The sequence below is a fragment of the Schistocerca cancellata genome, chromosome 6 (genome assembly GCF_023864275.1).
Source record: "Schistocerca cancellata isolate TAMUIC-IGC-003103 chromosome 6, iqSchCanc2.1, whole genome shotgun sequence".
Classification (NCBI taxonomy): domain Eukaryota; kingdom Metazoa; phylum Arthropoda; class Insecta; order Orthoptera; family Acrididae; genus Schistocerca; species Schistocerca cancellata.
The window spans coordinates 442,053,356-442,072,207 of NC_064631.1; the positions used below are offsets into that span (position 1 = coordinate 442,053,356).

Genomic DNA, 18,852 nt, shown 5'->3' on the forward strand with positions numbered 1-18,852 from the left:
TGTTTAGGTTTTTATATTGGTAACGTCACCTAGCGCTCTGTATGAAAATCACTGGCTGTGCTGTGTGGAGTCTGTGGCTGGTTGGCATTGTTGGGATATTCGCCATTGTAGTGTTGGGCAGTTGGATGTGAACAGCGCATAGCGTTGCGCAGTTGGAGGTGAGCCGCCAGCAGTGGTGGATGTGGGGAGAGAAATGGCAGAATTTTGAGAGCGGACGATCTGGACGTCCATCAGAAAGAGTACATTTGTAATATTGGATATCATGAACTGAACATATATGTATATGATGACTTTGGAATATTGTTAAGGTAAATACATTGTTTGTTTTCTATCAAAATCTTTCATTTGCTAACTATGCCTATCAGTAGTTAGTGCCTTCAGTAGTTAGAATCTTTTATTTAGCTGGCAGTATTGGCGTTCGCTGTATTGCAGTAGTTCGAGTAACGAAGATTTTTGTGAGGTAAGTGGTTCATGAAAGGTATAGCTTATTGTTAGTCAGGGCCATTCTTTTGTAGGGATTATTGAAAGTCAGATTGCGTTGCGCTAAAAATATTGTGTGTCAGTTTAGTGTTGATCAGAATGAGTAAAGAGAGAAATGTCTGAGTACGTTCAGTTCTGCTAAGCTGCTTGAAAATCAAATAATGTAAGAGGTTTATCAGCACAGTCATTCATAAATTTTTCTAAAGGGACGTTTCAAGTGCAATGCACGCTACAGGGCGTCTGGCTCGGATCTCTCCTTAAAGTAACCGATTTTTAACAGTTCGTTGTGCACTGTGATGCTAACCGCTGCTTAGATTACTGCTGCAGATGCAGTACGATGCGACAGAGCCATACGCTGAACATGATGGTCTTCCTCTCTCGCTAGTGCCATGTGGCCGTCGGGAACTCAGTGTTCTTGCGACCGTACGTTCCCGTGACCACCGCTGACAGCAGTCACGTACAATGGCTACATTCCCGCTAAATCTGTCCGCAATATCGTAGACCTATCACGCGACCTTGTTCAAACTCAGAGAGGTGTTGATAATGGCGTCTTTGTCACCTTACAGGTACTCTTGACTATCATCAACTCACCACGCCCAATATCAAAAGTAACTAACGTTCAAGACCGTACAGCGTGTATTTAAAGTAAACATAATTTGCATCCTCACAGTGACGCTACTAGCGCCAGTCTTATACGACTGGCGTGAAATTTGAACAGACACAATCTTTTAGATGTACAATCACGCCTACTAACTTTCGTTTGTGTCGCACAGCTCTTTCTTGATGTTGCGGTTTTCTTTTTCCTTGAGTGCAGTCAGAACGCTCCCAAGGCAAAGCTTCATAGACAGAGAAGTAAGCCGGGCGGTGTGGCCGAGCGGTTCTAGGTGCTTCAGTCTGGAACCGCGCGATCGCTCCAGTCGCAGGTTCTAATCCTGCCTCGGGCATGGATGTGTGTGATGTCCTTAGGTTATTTAGGTTTAAGTAGTTCTAAGTTCTAGGGGACTGATGACCACAGCAGTTAAGTCCCATAGTGCTCAGAGCCATTTGAACCATTTTGAACAGAGAAGTAAATAATCACATTGATATAGGGTATTATAGTTTTTTATTTTTTGATTAAGTTGTTATAATCAAATATATATGACATTCGTTGATAATGATGTACGAATATACTATTTGGTAACAATAAAAGGTTGTTTTTTAACAACCGCGCTAGTAGTGCGGGTAGAAGGCCCTGTAGAAGCCGTCGATGGCCAGCGTCTTGGGGAAGAGCACGTCGAAGGGCACCGTGCTGAACACCTGCTGGGCGCGGCTGCGGTAGATGTCGGCCATCCACGCCTCCACGGGCGGCGCGATCAGCTTCTCCACCACGGGGGACGCCACCTCCGTGATGAACTTGCCCAGCGCCTCCACTGTGCACAGCGGACACAAAAATTGCGTCAGACTGAGCAAAGGCCGCACCACGTTAGAGGGACTCGACATCAGAGTGTAACGGAACAAAATTAAGACTGTGTTATCGATAGACAAGTAATTTCAGAGTTGTGTTTACGTCCGTCACGTGCAAGGTAATTCACCTTCAGAATCTGTCGAGCTATTGCTTGGGAGGGGACGTAAGGAAGCGAATATGGTACATACCTAAAACAAGAAGACTAGCTAAAGTGAAGTGTTGTGTATGAAAAGCTTGTTTTGACAAAGGGAATGGCAGAGAGAAGCATACATTTCATATCCGATGGCCTCCAGAGTTACCCTTCGCATCTTGAAATGGGAGAGGAATATTCGGTTCTGTTTTTTCTTTTTTTCTTCTTCCTTCTGCAAGAAGAGCCTCACGTTTCAAAAACTTGGTGGGCTTATGTTCCTTTTCTTTTCAAACTGTCTTCTTAATAACATAGTATTTCTTTAAACCTATTATTGGAATGTGGTTTTTTGTTGTGACAAAAGTTTCTATGTATTTAATCTCTAGCTCTTCGCTTCATCTTACTCGAATGTAAGTCGTGCTTGCCAGTACGGAACCATCGGGTAAACTGCACATTTGCTTTGTACGTTACAGAATTTAGGAATGTAAAATGTATTCTTCAGTGATACTGTGCAGGTAAGTACGTATTCAGTTCAAAGAATATCAGACAACCCCGTACTCGAGTTAAAAAGTACTCAAAGGAAGCTCCATACTGAAATACTTAAAACTGACTGTAATTCAATCTTGCTATGCAGTTCAAGTCCTATACTGTTTAGACCAACTGACCGACGCTTGGGCACCTTTACTGTAAACATTACTGAAGGAATCGACACGGAAATTTAGCTTCATAATACTACCAAGGTCATTAAACTGTGTGCTGGAACGGGACTAGAACTTTGGACCTGGAACCATGTCTCTTCAATATCTTCTCTTCCAGGAGTTGCTAGTTCCGCAAGCCATGCAGGAGAAACTATCTGAACTTTGGAAGGCAGGAGAGGAGGTGCTGACGGAAGTAAAGCTGTGAGGGCGAGTCGTGAATCTGGCTTGGATAGCAGAGCTGAAAGAGCAGTTGCTCGCGTATGGTAGATGTCCTAGTTTCGAGTCCCGATGCGGCACACTGCTTTAATCTAACACAAAGTTTCAAATCGGGACGCACTCCACTGCAGTGAGAAATTTTTTTTTCTGAAGATTATTATAATTTGAATGTGTAGTAATAAATTGTTTGTCATCTATAAGACTTTGGCTCTCGGAAGAAAGTGAAAGCACTTAATAATATGGGTTGTATACTCACGAGAAGATTATTAAATTGTGCGACGATCTGATAGTCGAACCTGGGACCATTGCCATTTTCGAAAAGTGAGAGTTTGTTTCAGTTCAGGAGTTTCAACATGGGCTCTCAAAAGAAATTAATTGAACACCTTCCATAACAGTAAGCGACGAGATGTTTCGCTACATGTGCGGAATTAGTGGTACCTCTAGCTTCAGCTCGTCTTGAACCGAGGAAGGCATGTCACTAGAGAAAAACCCGATGCAGATCTTACTCATTTTCCTTTTTAGAAAACGACTTACGTATCACTGGATAACAGCGACGGGCTGAGGTCTATGTGGAGTCCCTATTGCTCTAATAGCGTACTTCCACACACGTCCTATTTACAGCAACGTGGTCTATAAACGCTCTTACTGGACGCCATCTGTACAAAATTTAGAGAGCTGGCCAAAAACTACTATCGGGTCTTGCTGTTTGTGGGTTCTCAGCTCTCCATCTGGATTGTTCTTCTAATCTTATCATCTAACACTACTGTGTTCTTATTTAAATGTATAATGGAGTCTGTTCCTAAAACTGCACATACGCGTCGTTTTTGCGCAGTTGTGGCTCATCCGATAATGTCAATCAAGTGTGACAGATTTTGAGACTTACCAAATGGTGGGTAGTCTCCGTAGACACCGGTGAGCTTGTATGTGGTCGCTCCGTAGTCCAGCTTGCACTCGCCGTTGGTCAGCTGCAGGTAGGTGCGGCCGTCAGGCCCCGGCACGGGGTGGCCGGAGTAGATCATCTCCACGCCGGAGTCGACTGCGGACAGAGAATGACCCTTCGTAAACAATTATCCAAAGACGTTAATGTCACCAACATCCTAAAATGTCGACTGGTAAGCTGCCAAGCGGATAATTAAACAACAGGTGGAAAAACAAGCCTCTTTTTGCATTAAGTTATCTCGCACCCCTCCTCCCCCCCCCCCCGAACACCCCCGCCACCACCCCTCACTGCTAGTCTCTCTCTACTTATTTGAGCTACCTAAAAGAGAAATTACTATCACTGTTTACGAAGCATGTAAATTAAAGGTACAAACGTGATGAAAATATCCGTCCTCCTCTTAGTGGACATTAACATGGGGTGTGTCTGCACGTCATCATGACTGACCTCTCTCAATAGCCTCATCAAGAGAAGTTAGTGATGTTGGACGTTGCAGTCTGGAGGGAAGTCTACGTTCTAACTCATCCCAAAGACGTTCCACTGAGCTCACGTCGGGACTCTGAGCAGGCCCGCTGTTTCAGAAATGATTTTGTCCACAAATAATTGCCTCACAGATTGTCATGCCGATACATTGTCATGCTGATACTAACAGTCAGTCTCCGAGCTGCTCCTCTACTGTACGCAGCACACAATGGTGTAAACTGTGTTCATATTCGTCTGTATTTAGCGTTCTCTTAAGTGTCATAAAGGAACCACAACCGAGCCACAAGAAACACTCGATTACACGTGCCAGCAGATAACGGTTTCAGGCATTCGCCAAATCTAAACCCTTTCATCGGACAGCCACATAATGCAGTGTGGGATTGTCACAGGATACTATGTGATTCTTTACTCCAAATCACTTGCTTCCAGTCACCCAATACTACATGGCGTTGATCTTTGCACCGCCTCAAGCTTCGTCTGGCACTGACAAAGCAAATGTATGGCTTATGAGAAGCTGCCCGACCGTTGTACCCCATTCTTTATAACTTCCTAAGCACAGTAGTTGTGCTAGCATGACTGTTGGTAGCACTTTTGAACTCATCAGTGATTTCATCCACCCTGCACAATGCTCAACGCCCCCTACCCGTCACTGCATAAAATCTTTCTGATCCTCATTCAGCTTTGATTATTCCTTTGCATTTACGATACATAATAAGATGGCCAACAGTATCCTACGGCATCCTTGGAATGGTTGAAACGTCCCTCATGGATTTGGTACTCAGGTGACACATTCATACACAGAGCAGTTCTGATGTTACTGCTTCGCTGCCTACAACACAATACTCCTCGCCTCCTTTTATATTAGCGGTTACACCTCTTGTCCCATGTAGTGTTCAATTCCGCATTACACAGGGGTGTCCAGCTGATTTTGATCAGCTAATGTAACTTCCAAATATATTGCCTTTACGCTTCTTAGTTTGGTACAGAAGACTGTAGACTACTGTGTTAATGTTGTAGGGAACACTCTTCTAATTGCTCTACTATTTCTTTCACAAGTAAGATAGATGGTGGCGGAACCCTCCCTTACACCTCTCCGAACATCACACTGTTTTTACTTTTATTTTTTCCTTTATTGCTCTTGTTTCTTTCCACATCGTTATTACAAAGAACATTATTACAAATAATATGAAAACTACAGTACTTACTTTCGACAAGCGTGAATCGTCCACTGCCCTTGTAGGGCACACCAAAGACGTAGGCATCGATGGAATGGTCACCGTCGAAAATGAACTCGCCAGGGACGTGGGTCAGCACGCGAATGGTGACCGCATTTGTGTCGACGCTGCAGAAATACAAACAAATGTTCTTCGCTCATTTCACCTATTATCTAAAGCATAAGGAAGCTGAAACTTCGAGATGGCAGAGTCATGTGAGTAGAATGCGATATCTTTTACGCTTAAGTTTTGTGCTGTCTAAATTGTTTCCTAACATTATTGGATAATAGTCATAATAGTGGATCAAGCAACTCTGATGCTTACTTCAGTCGTAGTAAAATGGGAAAATCAGTAATGATTCGGAGAGCTATTTGTAAAAAAATCGAGGAACGGAAAAAATGGTCAGTTCTTGTTGAACACACTGGTTAGTTTAAAATTGAGTGGATGAATATTGTAGGGCAGTATGTGCACGGAAGTGAGGGGATTTACGAAAAAAAAACGCGATGGAGGACACAGAAATGAGAGACGCTCTTAGTGAAAGTTAATGGTTCAAATGGCTCTGAGCACTATGGGACTCAACATCTTAGGTCATAAGTCCCCTAGAACTTAGAACTACTTAAACCTAACTAATCTAAGGACATCACACACACCCATGCCCGAGGCAGGATTCGAACCTGCGACCGTAGCAGTCCCGCGGTTCCGGACTGCAGCGCCAGAACCGCACGGCCACCGCGGCCGGCTAAAAGTTAATATCTTATTGTAAAGCAGGTAGGGCAGTATGTGCACGGAAGTGAGGGGATTTACGAAAAAACGCGATGGAGGACACAGAAATGAGAGATGCTCTTAGTGAAAGTTAATATCTTATTGTAAAGCAGTAGTACCATAAAAGCGAAGGAAAAGGAAATCTCACTTCATGAATGTAACATTTTCTGCTGATCAGTTGTATGAGACGACATTGAATCCTCTAGTACGAATGAGTAACAGAAAATATTTTGATTAACTACTTGAGAGGAAGATGAAAGTGAGTGCCTGTTCATTTCGGGTAGACTCCAGTATAAAATGTCACATGAAACTAAGGCGGAACAGAATGCTTTATTTATTATTTACATAGTTTTGTATCACAGTTGCGTCTTTAATGGTGCGTGGTTTCGAACAATTGCGTTCATTTTCAAACCATTGTCAGAATGTGTAATATCTGAATATGACATAGTTCCAGTCGAACATTCTAAATACTTTATCATACACTAGGTCAAATAACAAATTTTACATTAAAGTTTAAATATATGGCAGCATAAGTGGAAAATGTTGCATTCATTTAATAAATTTATGGGTCTTGTAGCCACAATGAAGAAGAAGTGTGACACTCATGGAAGGTGTTACAATTACAAGATCAACTTACAACAAAGGACGGATACTCACTTGAGATCCTCCAGAACAGCGCGACCGTGTCCCAGCATCCTGCTGTTCTTGAGTTCGAAGTTAATGGTGATGCCAGGCTGGTTCACGTTGAACACTAGCGGCGGCAGGTTGTCCAGGGGGTCAATTGGCGATGCGCCGATGCTCGGTATACCTGGAAAGCGAGGTGTGTTGCATACATGACTTGCAAGAGGGCGTGTGTTGAGGACTAAACTTTATTTAGGAAAGATTAAGGTGTGTCTGTATTGTTTTCCGAATCCTTTTCGTGCTGCTTTGGTAGAAATTTTCATCGCTAGTCTGGGAGGTAAGGGAGGAAAGATAAGGATACATAGTTTTTGACCATCCGACTGTGCGCCAATATCATGTGTCTAAGGCCCATCATCCCTTCATCTCCTCGTGCAGTGAAGCTATGCGACAGTGTTGATGTTTCCGTCGGATGGGAACTTTAATCTCAATGCTGGGAGAGAGGAGTAGCCGTTGTGCCAGCAGCAAATTTCTTATAAGAACACAACGTATGTACTGCAACCATTCGCTACAGCCATCCACGCAACGAACATACTAGTACACGTACGACTTACTTCTAGACGTACACTGCTCTGCGAAACTTAAGGATAGATGAAGTAGCATAACATATTAACAACTCGGTGAAAATGAATGAAACTGCAGCAGCATGTGGCCAGAGGTCTCCTAGTCGTGCTCAGAAATCTGGACGTCACGTGATATGAAGTCAACGTGCCTACAGCGCCAAATGGGCTGGCCCTGCAACACGAGGCAAAAGAAGGAACGGGAAAAGAAAGGAGGTGTCAATCAGCGAGCAGTTACGGTGCGTTGTGGTGGTGCTCTTCATTACAGCAAGGCCCGGAGACAACATCTGGTTGACTTCTCACAGGGAAGAATGATTGGGAAACTGGAAGGAGGACGAAGTGTGACGGTTGCAGCCATAGAGTTTGGTATTGCTCACAGCATTGCTTCAGCTGCGTGGGCAGCGTTCCAAACCAGGAACTGCTGTCCGAGGGAAAGGAGGTGGTCGACCAGGGTCAACTACAACAGCAGTTGATCGCTACATAATGGAACAGGCAGAAAGGGAACCTACGTCAAACAGTAATGTGCAATTGCAGTCACATTTAACAGGACTGCACGGCACGTAATCTCATGCTCCACAGTGGCACAGAAGCTGAATAGGGGTGGTCTCTTTGTATGAAGACTAGTAGCGTGCTCCGTTAACACCCGGTCATTGGCAGCACCGTTTACGATGGTGCTAAGAGCATAGGGACAGAACCAACAAGGAGTGTGGTCGGATGAGAGCAAATTCAGTCAGACTAGAGATTCTGCAGTTACACCCATATGGCGACAGCTGGGAACACATAAAGCACCCATGAACATTGTCGAGCATGATCGTTTTGGCGGTCCAGGTGCTCTGGCGAGGGTACGCATAGTATTGCATGAGTGAAATGGCCTCTAAATGTTTGAAAATGGTACACTCACTGGTCGTGTTACTAAAACATTGTACTCATTTCCCATGTACGACTTTTCGGTGTTGAGTTCGGCCCTGACTTAAGCTATATGAACGGCAAAGCGCCAACGCAATTCACTGCGCAGGTTGAAAAGCTCATGAAACGAAAAAAAAAAAAAAAAAAAAAATGGAACAAACAGAAAAAAAAATCGGCGGATGTGAAGGTAATATCCGGAGTACCACAGTGAAGTGTGATAGGACCGTTGCTGTTTACAATATATATGAATGATCTAGTAGAAAGCGTCTGATGCTCTTTAAAGCTATTTGCAGATGATGCAGTTGTCTATGCCAAAGTAGCAACGCCAGGTGATAGTAAGAATTTGCAGAACGACCTGCAGAGAATTGATGAATGGTGCAGGCTCTGGCATTTGACACTGAACGTAAATAAATGTAAGATATTGCGCATACATCGGAAAAGAAATCCACTACTGTACAGCTACACTATTGAAGACAAACAGCTGGAGACAGTGTCTGCCGTAAAATATCTGGGCGTAAGTATCCAGAGCGACCTTAAGTGGAATGACCACATGAAACAGACAGTGGGAAAAGGAAACACCCTACTTAGATTCATCGGATGAATCTTAAGGAAATGTAACTCATCCGCTTGTTCGCCCGATTCTTTAGTGTAGTTTATCTATCTGGGATCTCTATCAGGTAGGACCGATAGAGGAGATAAGATCCAAGGGAAAGCGGCGTGTTTCGTCACTGATCGCTTAGATGGAGAGAGAGTTTTACGGAGATGCTAAACAAACTCCACTGGCAGACGTTACAAGAGAGGCGTTGTCAATCACGGATAGATTTACTATTGAAATTTTGAGACAGCACTTTTCAGGAAGAGTCGGACAACATATTACTTCCTCCCACATACACCTCGCGTATTGTCTTCCCACGCATTATTCGCGAGTGGAACAGGATTGGAGGGATCAAGTAGTGGTACCGAAAGTGCCCTCCGCCACACACCATTAGAGACTTGCGGAGCGTAATGTAGATGTAGATAAGAGGATGATCGGCGAATGGATTGGCCTACCCGTTCCCCCGACTTAAAGCGCACGGAGCACTTGTAGGATGCATCGGAGAGACATATCACAGCATGTCCACATGCATCAACGACCATGCATCAGTTGTCAACCTCGCTGGTGGAGCAATGGAACACCGTACCACAAGAAGTCCTTACCGACTCGTGGCCAGCACGTCAGCTTGTTGCAGAGCATACACTGTAGTCCGTGTCGATCACACACCCTGTTAAGAACCATGACCCGCATTTAGTAATATCCAGCGGACCATCATAATTCGTGGTGACTTCAGTGTAGTTATTGTCATTGAATAAAAGTGTCACTTTTGTTTGTCTCATAGAGTATTTCCTGTAGCTTCCTTCTGTACTATACTGTTGCAGTTCTTTCTATGTACGATCCAAGTTTCATCGAGCTATGTTACTTGGCTGTGACACATCATGCGAACGTTTCTTTCGTATTACGTTTTGCACACCAGTGTATATTGCCTTCACTGCCGTGAACAGCGACGTTTTTGCATATTTAAGATATGGCCCACTTGACACGGAATTCAGTAGACACGTGACTGTAGTCTATTATATCCTGGTCAGTGCCCGTTTACTGCTTCAGCAGTTTCGATACCACTGACAGTGTCCTTGATGAGAAACGAAGTAGTAGAGCGTTTATGTCCAGGCGCTGAGGGTGACCTTCCTAGAGCTGTTGTCGGGAACGCAGACACTGGCCCCGTGCCAATGTTGTAGCGCCCGCTACGAGAGGTTGTAAACGTGTTTGCAGACCAGCTGGGAGAGCAGTGCACTTGCTATCCAGTCAAATCCACGTTACTATCCGTGTAAGACGTGCCGTTCTGCAGAACTGAAGCGGGGTCGCGAAACCAGTTGCGCTGTCAGCGACTCTCACTTTGAAACGACTCGGCTTTACGGTCCTCGTGAAGAGCTGTGCGAACGTGCTCCCAGGATCATCTGCAAAGTAACTGAACGACACGTGTAGCCAACTAATATTACTTTATCCAAGCTGGATCCTCTTGAACTCCGTGCTTGTTCTCAATTAGCGAGTGCTTTCAATAACTTTTATTCGAATGTAGTTAGCATCGAGACGAAAATGTTCAATACATGTAGCTAGCACTGTTGGCTTAAGTACACAATCACATTTTAAACTCACCACTCAAGTTTTGTGAAGACAGAATTTCGCCAAGAGCGTACAAGTACTACACATTGCCTGCCAATCTACAAGGTCTGGACATCACATACTTCCTGTCAAAAGATGTTGTTATCTGACAAATAAGAATGGCGAGCATTTTTGGGAAGCAGCTTCCTCGAGGGTTGGCGCCAAGCAATATGGTCAAGTTGTGAGGTAGTGCTCTCGCATTCAGGACGAGTAGCGATCTATTTGGTCGCCGAGGTGTTTTTCCTTCATCACTTCCGGCAAATGCCGTGATAGTTCTTTCGAGAATATCTTGACTGATTGCCTACCTCATTCTTCTGCAGCGATCCTATCCTTCGAATCTAATTAGGCCTCATTGTAGCGAGTTAATCGTTCTACACTTCCGATTGCTGACAGTGTTGAACCTTGCGATAAAATGTGTTCAGTGCGTTATTCTACCGTATTCAGGTGCTTAGTACAGTTCCCTAAGAAATGAAGGGAATGTTGCTGTTGTACAGAAAGTAGTAATTGGTGAATACGGAGTGTAATACGACTACATTTACTTATTTTTACGTTTTTCTGTCTTATACCTCCAAAAGATAAAATGTAAAGTGAGGCAATGCTGTTCTTGTAGGTGTCCACAATTCACGAGAAGACAATAGACATCACATCATGCTTCTTGGAAGAATAAATCGAAGGTTTCATGTCTTTGAAGGCTGATTAGTTGGTGGCACTAGGCGTTCCAGTAATATTTTCGAAGAAGGTGAAAAGATGTCTGAAGAAGACTGTGCTTGCTCTCTAAAAATGCTTCTTTGTCAGGAAATGAATATTAAGCTAGTCACTCGCATACAGATTCGAGGAAAAGACTGAAAAAGCTTGAGAAGCGATACGGGTAGACCAAAGATTAAGTGTTCCTGGTACTGTTGGAACGTTACAAATCGAAGAGAAGGCGTTCGACGCATTTTAAGAGAAGATTTAAACATGAGAAGCCTGCTTGCCAAAACGGTACAGCAAAAGTTGTATGGTGACCGAAAGGAAAGGATAACGGTTTTTCCCGACAGTTTGGAAGGAATTAACGATGAGTACAATTTTAAGAGTTTTGTTAGAATTAGCGATTTGTCCATATTTATGAAGGTCCCATAAATACTGCTGATCACTATATTTCCCACGGCAGTACGAAATCGTGAGTCGTTCCATGTTCAGGAAAATGTTTCTTGTTGTCTTCAATATATAAGACATAGTATAAAAAATGGAACACGTTGGTGAAACAGTTAACAGAAAATGTTTGGAGAAACTGCGGGAACGTGGGAGAAAGGAAAGCCAACAATTGCGGAAGAACGGGTTGGATTTTCGGGCCAACTCCTTAACACTGAAGCAATTTTAAGATTGTAAAAACAGCACGATACTTTAACATTTATCATTTCCATCTGATTGAACACCCTTAGATTTTCTCACACATCAAATCTGCATTAAAAGGCAAAAAATGGCGGGACATTTTCACATCTTTATGGCATACGACTTGATTTTTTTTAACCATTCGAAGAAGGAATGTAGACATGATGCCTGCAATATCGAACCACGATTATCTTGTATCACTCGTAGTGTTCTGTATTGCCGCACAAATCGCGGAGGCGCTTGATGTCGTCAACCGCTTGATTGAAACTCCACCACTGCTACTGTAATCACGAGCTACACTCGATTAGAGCATTCGACGTTTGAACTAACTGCTTGGATGCAGCTGGGTTTAAATATCTCGAGGAACCTCCTATCTGCTTGATATGGTCCACTATGACTTCCTATTGCACGGATGAACAATAGATTGAAAGAACAACGGTTTTGTGCAGCTGATCAATGTAGTCACCACCCAGCATAAGTTTAGAAAAGACGTTACAAAACTTTAAGTGCAGTGCAAATTATTTGGAAAGAAGGGAAAGTAACTGGAATAGTTCTACGAATGTCTTTCCATAGCCGTTAATGTGTCGGGTAGTAGTCCTTCACTAAAAACTCAAAAGTTCATAGAGAGCCATGTTCATGATGGCGTTATCGGTTACTATGTTGGGACCCCAACTGATTAATATTCTCTCTCCGTTCCCTTGGGACATCGGAAAGCTATAAAACAACGAAATTAATTGCAAAGAGTTGAAGATACTTCGTAGGAGTACAGTACTACAGACCACTAGTACTTGAAAGGCACAACATTGCTTGCATCTACATATTAGACTATTTGTTTGCCACTCAAAGTTACAGCTGAGCTGCACAATTCTGTTGGAGCTAGGAGTGTAACGAGAGATCAGAAATATCAAAGAAACTAGAGAAAAGTATTTAAAGAAGCACTAAATACACAGTATGTGACTGTAAATATCCACTGTTCTGTTGATAGGTCACAAGCCGCATCTTAAAGCAACACAACGAGCGACAAAGGCGAGTGAGGTTTGTTCAGAATCTTCGTGTACGCTATTGTTTAGAACTTCTTAGCAAGCTATCCGTTATATGCATTTATTCATAGTTGGTTGGTTGATTTGGGGAGAGGACCAAACAGCGAGGTCATCGGTCCCGTCGGATCAGGGAAGGATGGGGAAGGAAGTCGACCGTGCCCTTTCAAAGGACCATCCCGACATTTGCCTGAAGCGATTTAGGGAAATCACGGAAAACCTAAATCAGCCCACACATTTATTCTCGTCGTTGACAGTATTTCACTACAGAGCTCTCGTGTCAACACACTATTTCAAAGATATTCTTTTCGTGTGTTAATCAACTTTCGTTTGTTTCCTTGGTTCAGTGAATGTGAAAGCCTAATCCTAGGAACATTCAGTTTAGACAATGTTTGCTAATGTAAAAAATGCCAATTTGCAATGGGACTCTGATTCCATGTTAAACTAAAGGTGTTTTTATAACTGAATGGCTGTATAAATCAATTCCGAAGTCAGAGGATGGCAAGGGAATACCCCCTTCAGTAGAACCACGCCTAATAACGCACTGTCTTGTTCAAACCAACCTTTCCACTGACGACAGCTTTACACTTAATTAGAGTGCATGTAGTGGCTCGAACCATTATCATTTAGCCTTAGTTATTAAGGGTCCTCGAATACTGAGAGGAAGAAATATAATTATACGAGGTACTGCTCTACGGCATCGTTATTGGAAAATGAGCATCAAAAGTAATTCATGTGGTAGCCCCGTCTGTCGGTCTCGTTCACAGCAGGAACAAAGAAGAAGTTATAGCAAGAAAAGGACCGGAGAAACAGAGTGAGAGTCAGGCAGAAAGACATTGGACACGGGAAGGTTTCCCTAAGCCACCTCCATTAGGACCTTGCCCAGTACGGCGGTGCGGGTCTCCCGAATCGTTCCCCCTACTCTATGTCAAGAAGCATGGGACTTCATTTTCATTTCCAAAACTAGAGTTACGCTGCTCACGATAACTGTTGTATTTGCTGGTGAGACTTACCGTGCGCCAGCATTGGTATGGCTTGCTGCAGGGCGTTCTTGCGACAGATGGCCACATCGGGTTGGTCATCGGCGCACACCTTGACGCCCAGCGCTGAAGCCGGCGCTGAAAGAGCCGCCGGCGCTGAAAAAGACACTTCGTTCAGGAGTCGAAACAAATCAGTAGAGGTACTTGTAAGAAACGCGGTAAATGTGTGTCGTGTGGCAGCTGTGCACTGTTGACCACGGTTCTTAGACAAATATGTGTATTTTTGACAGTTTCACTCTCAGTTGAAAAATATGAGGATTTGTGATTCTTCAGTTTCTCCCGGCGTATTTGTTGCTCGAACAGTCCACGGGTATACTGCCGGTTCATAGTGCCCAACGGGCACAATATTTCGGCGATCAGACATGTCACCATGGTCAGCGCACCTGACGATGGCGACATGTCTGATCGCCGAAATATCGTGCCCGTTGGACACTATGAACCGGCAGTATACCCGTGGACTGTTTGAGCAATATGAGGATTATGCACAGTCTAAAGTTTTCTGAGAACGTGTGAAGTGCTCGAATTGTTCACTGAAAAATTTTAAGTGCAACTTTGACCCATTAGAGAATTTCAGAATCGGGTAACGGGTTGTAGTATTACTAATTCCTTAAAGTTACTTTGTCTGTACGAGTTTTCACAACATAATTTTTATTAATGTGTGAGCTAATGTTGGATAAAGGATGGGAATAGCTCACGAATAACGTGAACTAAAATAAAGACGAAGACTGGATAGTTTACGATAGTCGGCATTTTTTTCTAAGTATGCAACTTAGCAATTCTGCAGCTATTTTACATTAAGAAGATACCCGACAAAATGTGTTCTGAAACACAACTTTCTGTAAAAACGTTTAGCACATTACACTGTAGAGAATCATTTAAAGGACATTGGATGGTTCAAATGGCTCTGAGCACTATGGGACTTAACATCTGAGGTCATCAGTCCCCTAGAACTTAGAACTACTTAAGCCTAACTAACCTAAGGACATCACACACATCCATGCCCGAGGCAGGATTCGAACCTGCGACCGTAGTGGTCGCGCGGTTCCAGACTGAAGCGCCTAGAACCGCTCGGCCATATCGGCCGTCAAAGGACATTGGAATTTAGATTGTTTTGCTCCTATCAATCCTGACCGTAATTTTACACTTCGACCATTTTATGTTTGTAACGAATCTCCGACGATCGAGTATATTGTCATGTAGATAACACTACTTTAGCGAGATGAATGACAAGATACATTCAGCAGGTTTTTGTCTTTGTGCTGCTGCTACATGCCAGATGTTAATTCCCAACCGATGCTGCTGAATATGACTGATTTTCTACGTTATCAGTTATCATCGTAGGCATCTTATGTCAACACGACAAATTTTGATATACAAGTATATGTTACGCATGTACTATAGGGTAGTTATCCGAAGCTAGTACGAGTAGCACTGAGCAGTTACTTTATGGATATAGATCAGAAGCTGGAATGCAGTAGAGTTTTCTGAACAATAATTACGACATACAGTGACGTATGGTGAACATCACTGCTCTCACATCAGCGTTTTTTCTTTTTAAAAAACTGGCGTTTGACTTGTACGCCATACAGCCAGTTCCGAAGTAAGCCGTCTTTGCGTTTGTGTATCGCACAGTATTTTAGTAGCATTTTGCGTGCATGCGTTCTGTCTGCTGGATCTGTGTAGGAGGCACATAGTAACGGAACTTTTAACACACATAGGCAAGCTCCAGGCGGTTACGGAACAGCGACCTCCAGTTTACGAGACCTCGACGTGGACCGGACACCACTGAGGCTGGTTGGAAAGGTTAATGCAGCACAATCGCAGTTTTAAATCATGAAGTGTGACGGGTGTCGCCAACTAATAGTAAACTGTGAAACCAATTACACCATCAGCACGTGCGTAATCGGTTACACACACAGCTATTTCCATTCGAAATTATTCAGACTTAATGCATAACACAGACTGATTAACTGTTTATTGATATTGAGATAAAAATGAATTATTTACCATGTCTGTCAGTGCATATTCATTTACACTTACAGATCCAGAAATACCTGACAACCCGCAACAATATCCTCACATTTAGTACTCTCTGTTTTCGTCACTGTTGCCAGAAAAAACACGTCGCGCATTTATTTCTAATCCTCGCGTATTTAGTTCGCTTTCCATGACCTAAGCTTCTTAAAATATAGTTGTTAATACTAAAACTCTTATACTGTCTTACTTACATCGTTTTTAATAAAAGGAACCTATTGTACTACTTAAAATGTGAATCAGATGTTGTAGGCTTAAGTATGGGGTTTTGTCACGCGTAACAGAAATTATCAATCTAAAGAGAGACAAAGAATAGGATTGTACAAGAGGGAAGTAAGAAGTAGTATACTTGGATAGTGATTAGCACTGTGGTTGCTTCAGCTGAAGACAAGAGTATTTCGTGTCATCATATCTGGAGTTTGTACCAATGGTAGCATAGCACGCTGTAAAACGGCTGCAACACAGACAAAACACTTGACACAGTGCAGAGAGAAAAACAAAATGCGTAGATGTAGTTGAAAGTCTGTTTACGAAAACACGTTATCCAGCATTTTAGGTAAGCACGTATTTCTCAATTATCGGCAAATATGACGATTTTTCGGTTCTGTAAGACTGAAGGCATTATCTATCGTATTCTAAAAGACGACACGTAATGTAACTACAACAGTATTAACAGAAAATGTTTTTATGCAGCACACTATTGACGAAAGTGATTCTTGTGTAAGTCGAAATCGAAGAAGAAACAAGAATTCAAAATGAAGAGAAACAAATACATCAGACGATAGGGATACGTGTAGATAATGTAGAGAATTTAGAAAACAACAGAATAGAAGTGTTCTGGATGATTTTAGCAGGACGAGAAATTTCTTGATAGTGCGTGAATAAGACAACGGATACTACCCGTATATGGGAATGGTGAAGTGCTGGAATTTAAGAAATAAGATTAAGTACTATATAAATTGTGCAATATCTGGTAATTTTGTACTATAAATGACTGTCAAGCCTTTGAATGTAAACTGTTGTCAGTTGAAAGCTGAGGGTTGTACTTAATTTTAATCACCTCATTTATGTACGTCCCTCCCGTTTAACCACCATACGACGATCGGGAGCGCCAGACCCTTTGGCACTTGGTAACAACGTTATGATGCTGATGTTTAGTTGCTAAACAGATCATTGTATATTGTATTCTTTATTGCTATGGAAGTTCTGCAACTTGTCGCATTTTGTAGACGAATCTACTATCTTAATAATAATACTAACAGTAAACGTTTTTGTTAAAATTCGCGCCTCAAATATGCCAATTCGTATAGAGATGTGTTATGTATCACTCAGTTTGTTAACATACCGATGTATAATACTGTATCTTTGGTTTATTAGATAGAACTAACTGTAACTACGAAAGTGAGCACATATAGTGTCCAGGAATGTGCCAATAGATTCAACGAGGACCGTTACTAAGGTAATATTATATTTTAAATTTACATTTGCATGTTCTTGCTTTCGAAACTGCCTTGGCAGCTGCTAATAGGCGGATAAACTACGACATGTTGCTAGCACCTTTGAGTACGAATTTTAGTGTGTCCCACATATATTAAGGTATGTTAATAAGCCAAACATAAATTTCCTGTATTTGTGATCTTCTGTAGATAAAACTTGAGAATGGCCTATGAGGTTGAAATTGGCCAGTCGTGACAAACGTAACGAGGTAAATACTTGCATGTCTGAAGCAACATTGAACCGTACTTATTAATGACAGAGGCACTGCTATTTCGTATTTATACACCAATACCAGCCCTCGACTCTCAATAAATTTACCCTTCCTGGACGGAAATATAAGTAATGCACGAGTGCAGTTTGTGGCGCATGGACGACGATATATGGAATTTCGGGTCTGATTATGATTCTTGCACTGATAGCCGAAGCGGTTAAGGCGATCACTCGCGTTAAGTTCTCTGTAGTCTAGATACAGCCTATGGTGGTTCATTTTCGCAAATGCGAATACATATCCTGTAAGAACTTTTGTGTTCACTAACGGCGAAGGCAGTACCTTCTAATAACTGGCGTTTTCTAGTGCAATCAGTAGTAGTGAAAAGCGATGTTGAAGGAATATCGTTACTACCGAAGGAGCCCCTGAGTGAGACGCTGCGCCGACGCTGGTCCCCCCGGCGACTTACCGAAGTAGGCGCCGGCGTCCACCGCGGCGGCGATGGAGGCGGCGACGAGTGCGATGATGGTTGCGGTCCTCATGTTGTCGGCTGCTCTGCAGGCAAGCTGCCTGGTCCTCGGCGGGACCGCCATTTATACACGAGCAGCCCGCCTTCCCCCCAGTCACGGTTAGCAGGCTACAGCCGCTGCTTTCGCAACATTGGCCGGCAGGTAGTCCCTGAACGGCACACACAACAGCCTGCGCCAATAGCAGGCCGCCACCGGTTGGTCGTATGTGTGAGACAGGTGTATGTCTGCGCGCGTGTGTGTGTTGCCGTGTTCGTGTGTGGGTCGGCACGAGCGTGCGTAAGTGTGTCCTCCAGATATTGGCGAAACTTCACAACTACAAGAACAACTACGATCTACCTTGAAAGTTCATCGTGAGGCTGGTGACGTTTTTATTCAAAGCGGATATGTATATCACAGCGAGAAAGTTCTAAGGACAACCTATTTCTACGACTCA

General features: G+C 43.1%; 1 protein-coding gene across 1 annotated transcript; it reads right to left on the bottom strand.

Annotated features, from left to right (window-relative positions):
* Nucleotides 1–1,573: 1,573 nt before the first annotated feature.
* On the bottom strand, nucleotides 1,574–18,444 carry LOC126191138 (putative beta-carotene-binding protein). The gene is made up of 6 exons (XM_049931887.1): nucleotides 18,359–18,444; nucleotides 14,124–14,246; nucleotides 7,019–7,169; nucleotides 5,591–5,727; nucleotides 3,849–4,001; nucleotides 1,574–1,889 (listed from the first exon to the last, which is right to left on the bottom strand). The coding sequence occupies exons 1-6, from the start codon at nucleotides 18,429–18,431 to the stop codon at nucleotides 1,690–1,692; spliced, it is 837 nt and encodes a 278-aa protein (XP_049787844.1). The 5' UTR covers nucleotides 18,432–18,444; the 3' UTR covers nucleotides 1,574–1,689.
* Between the last annotated feature and the right edge of the window lie 408 nt (nucleotides 18,445–18,852).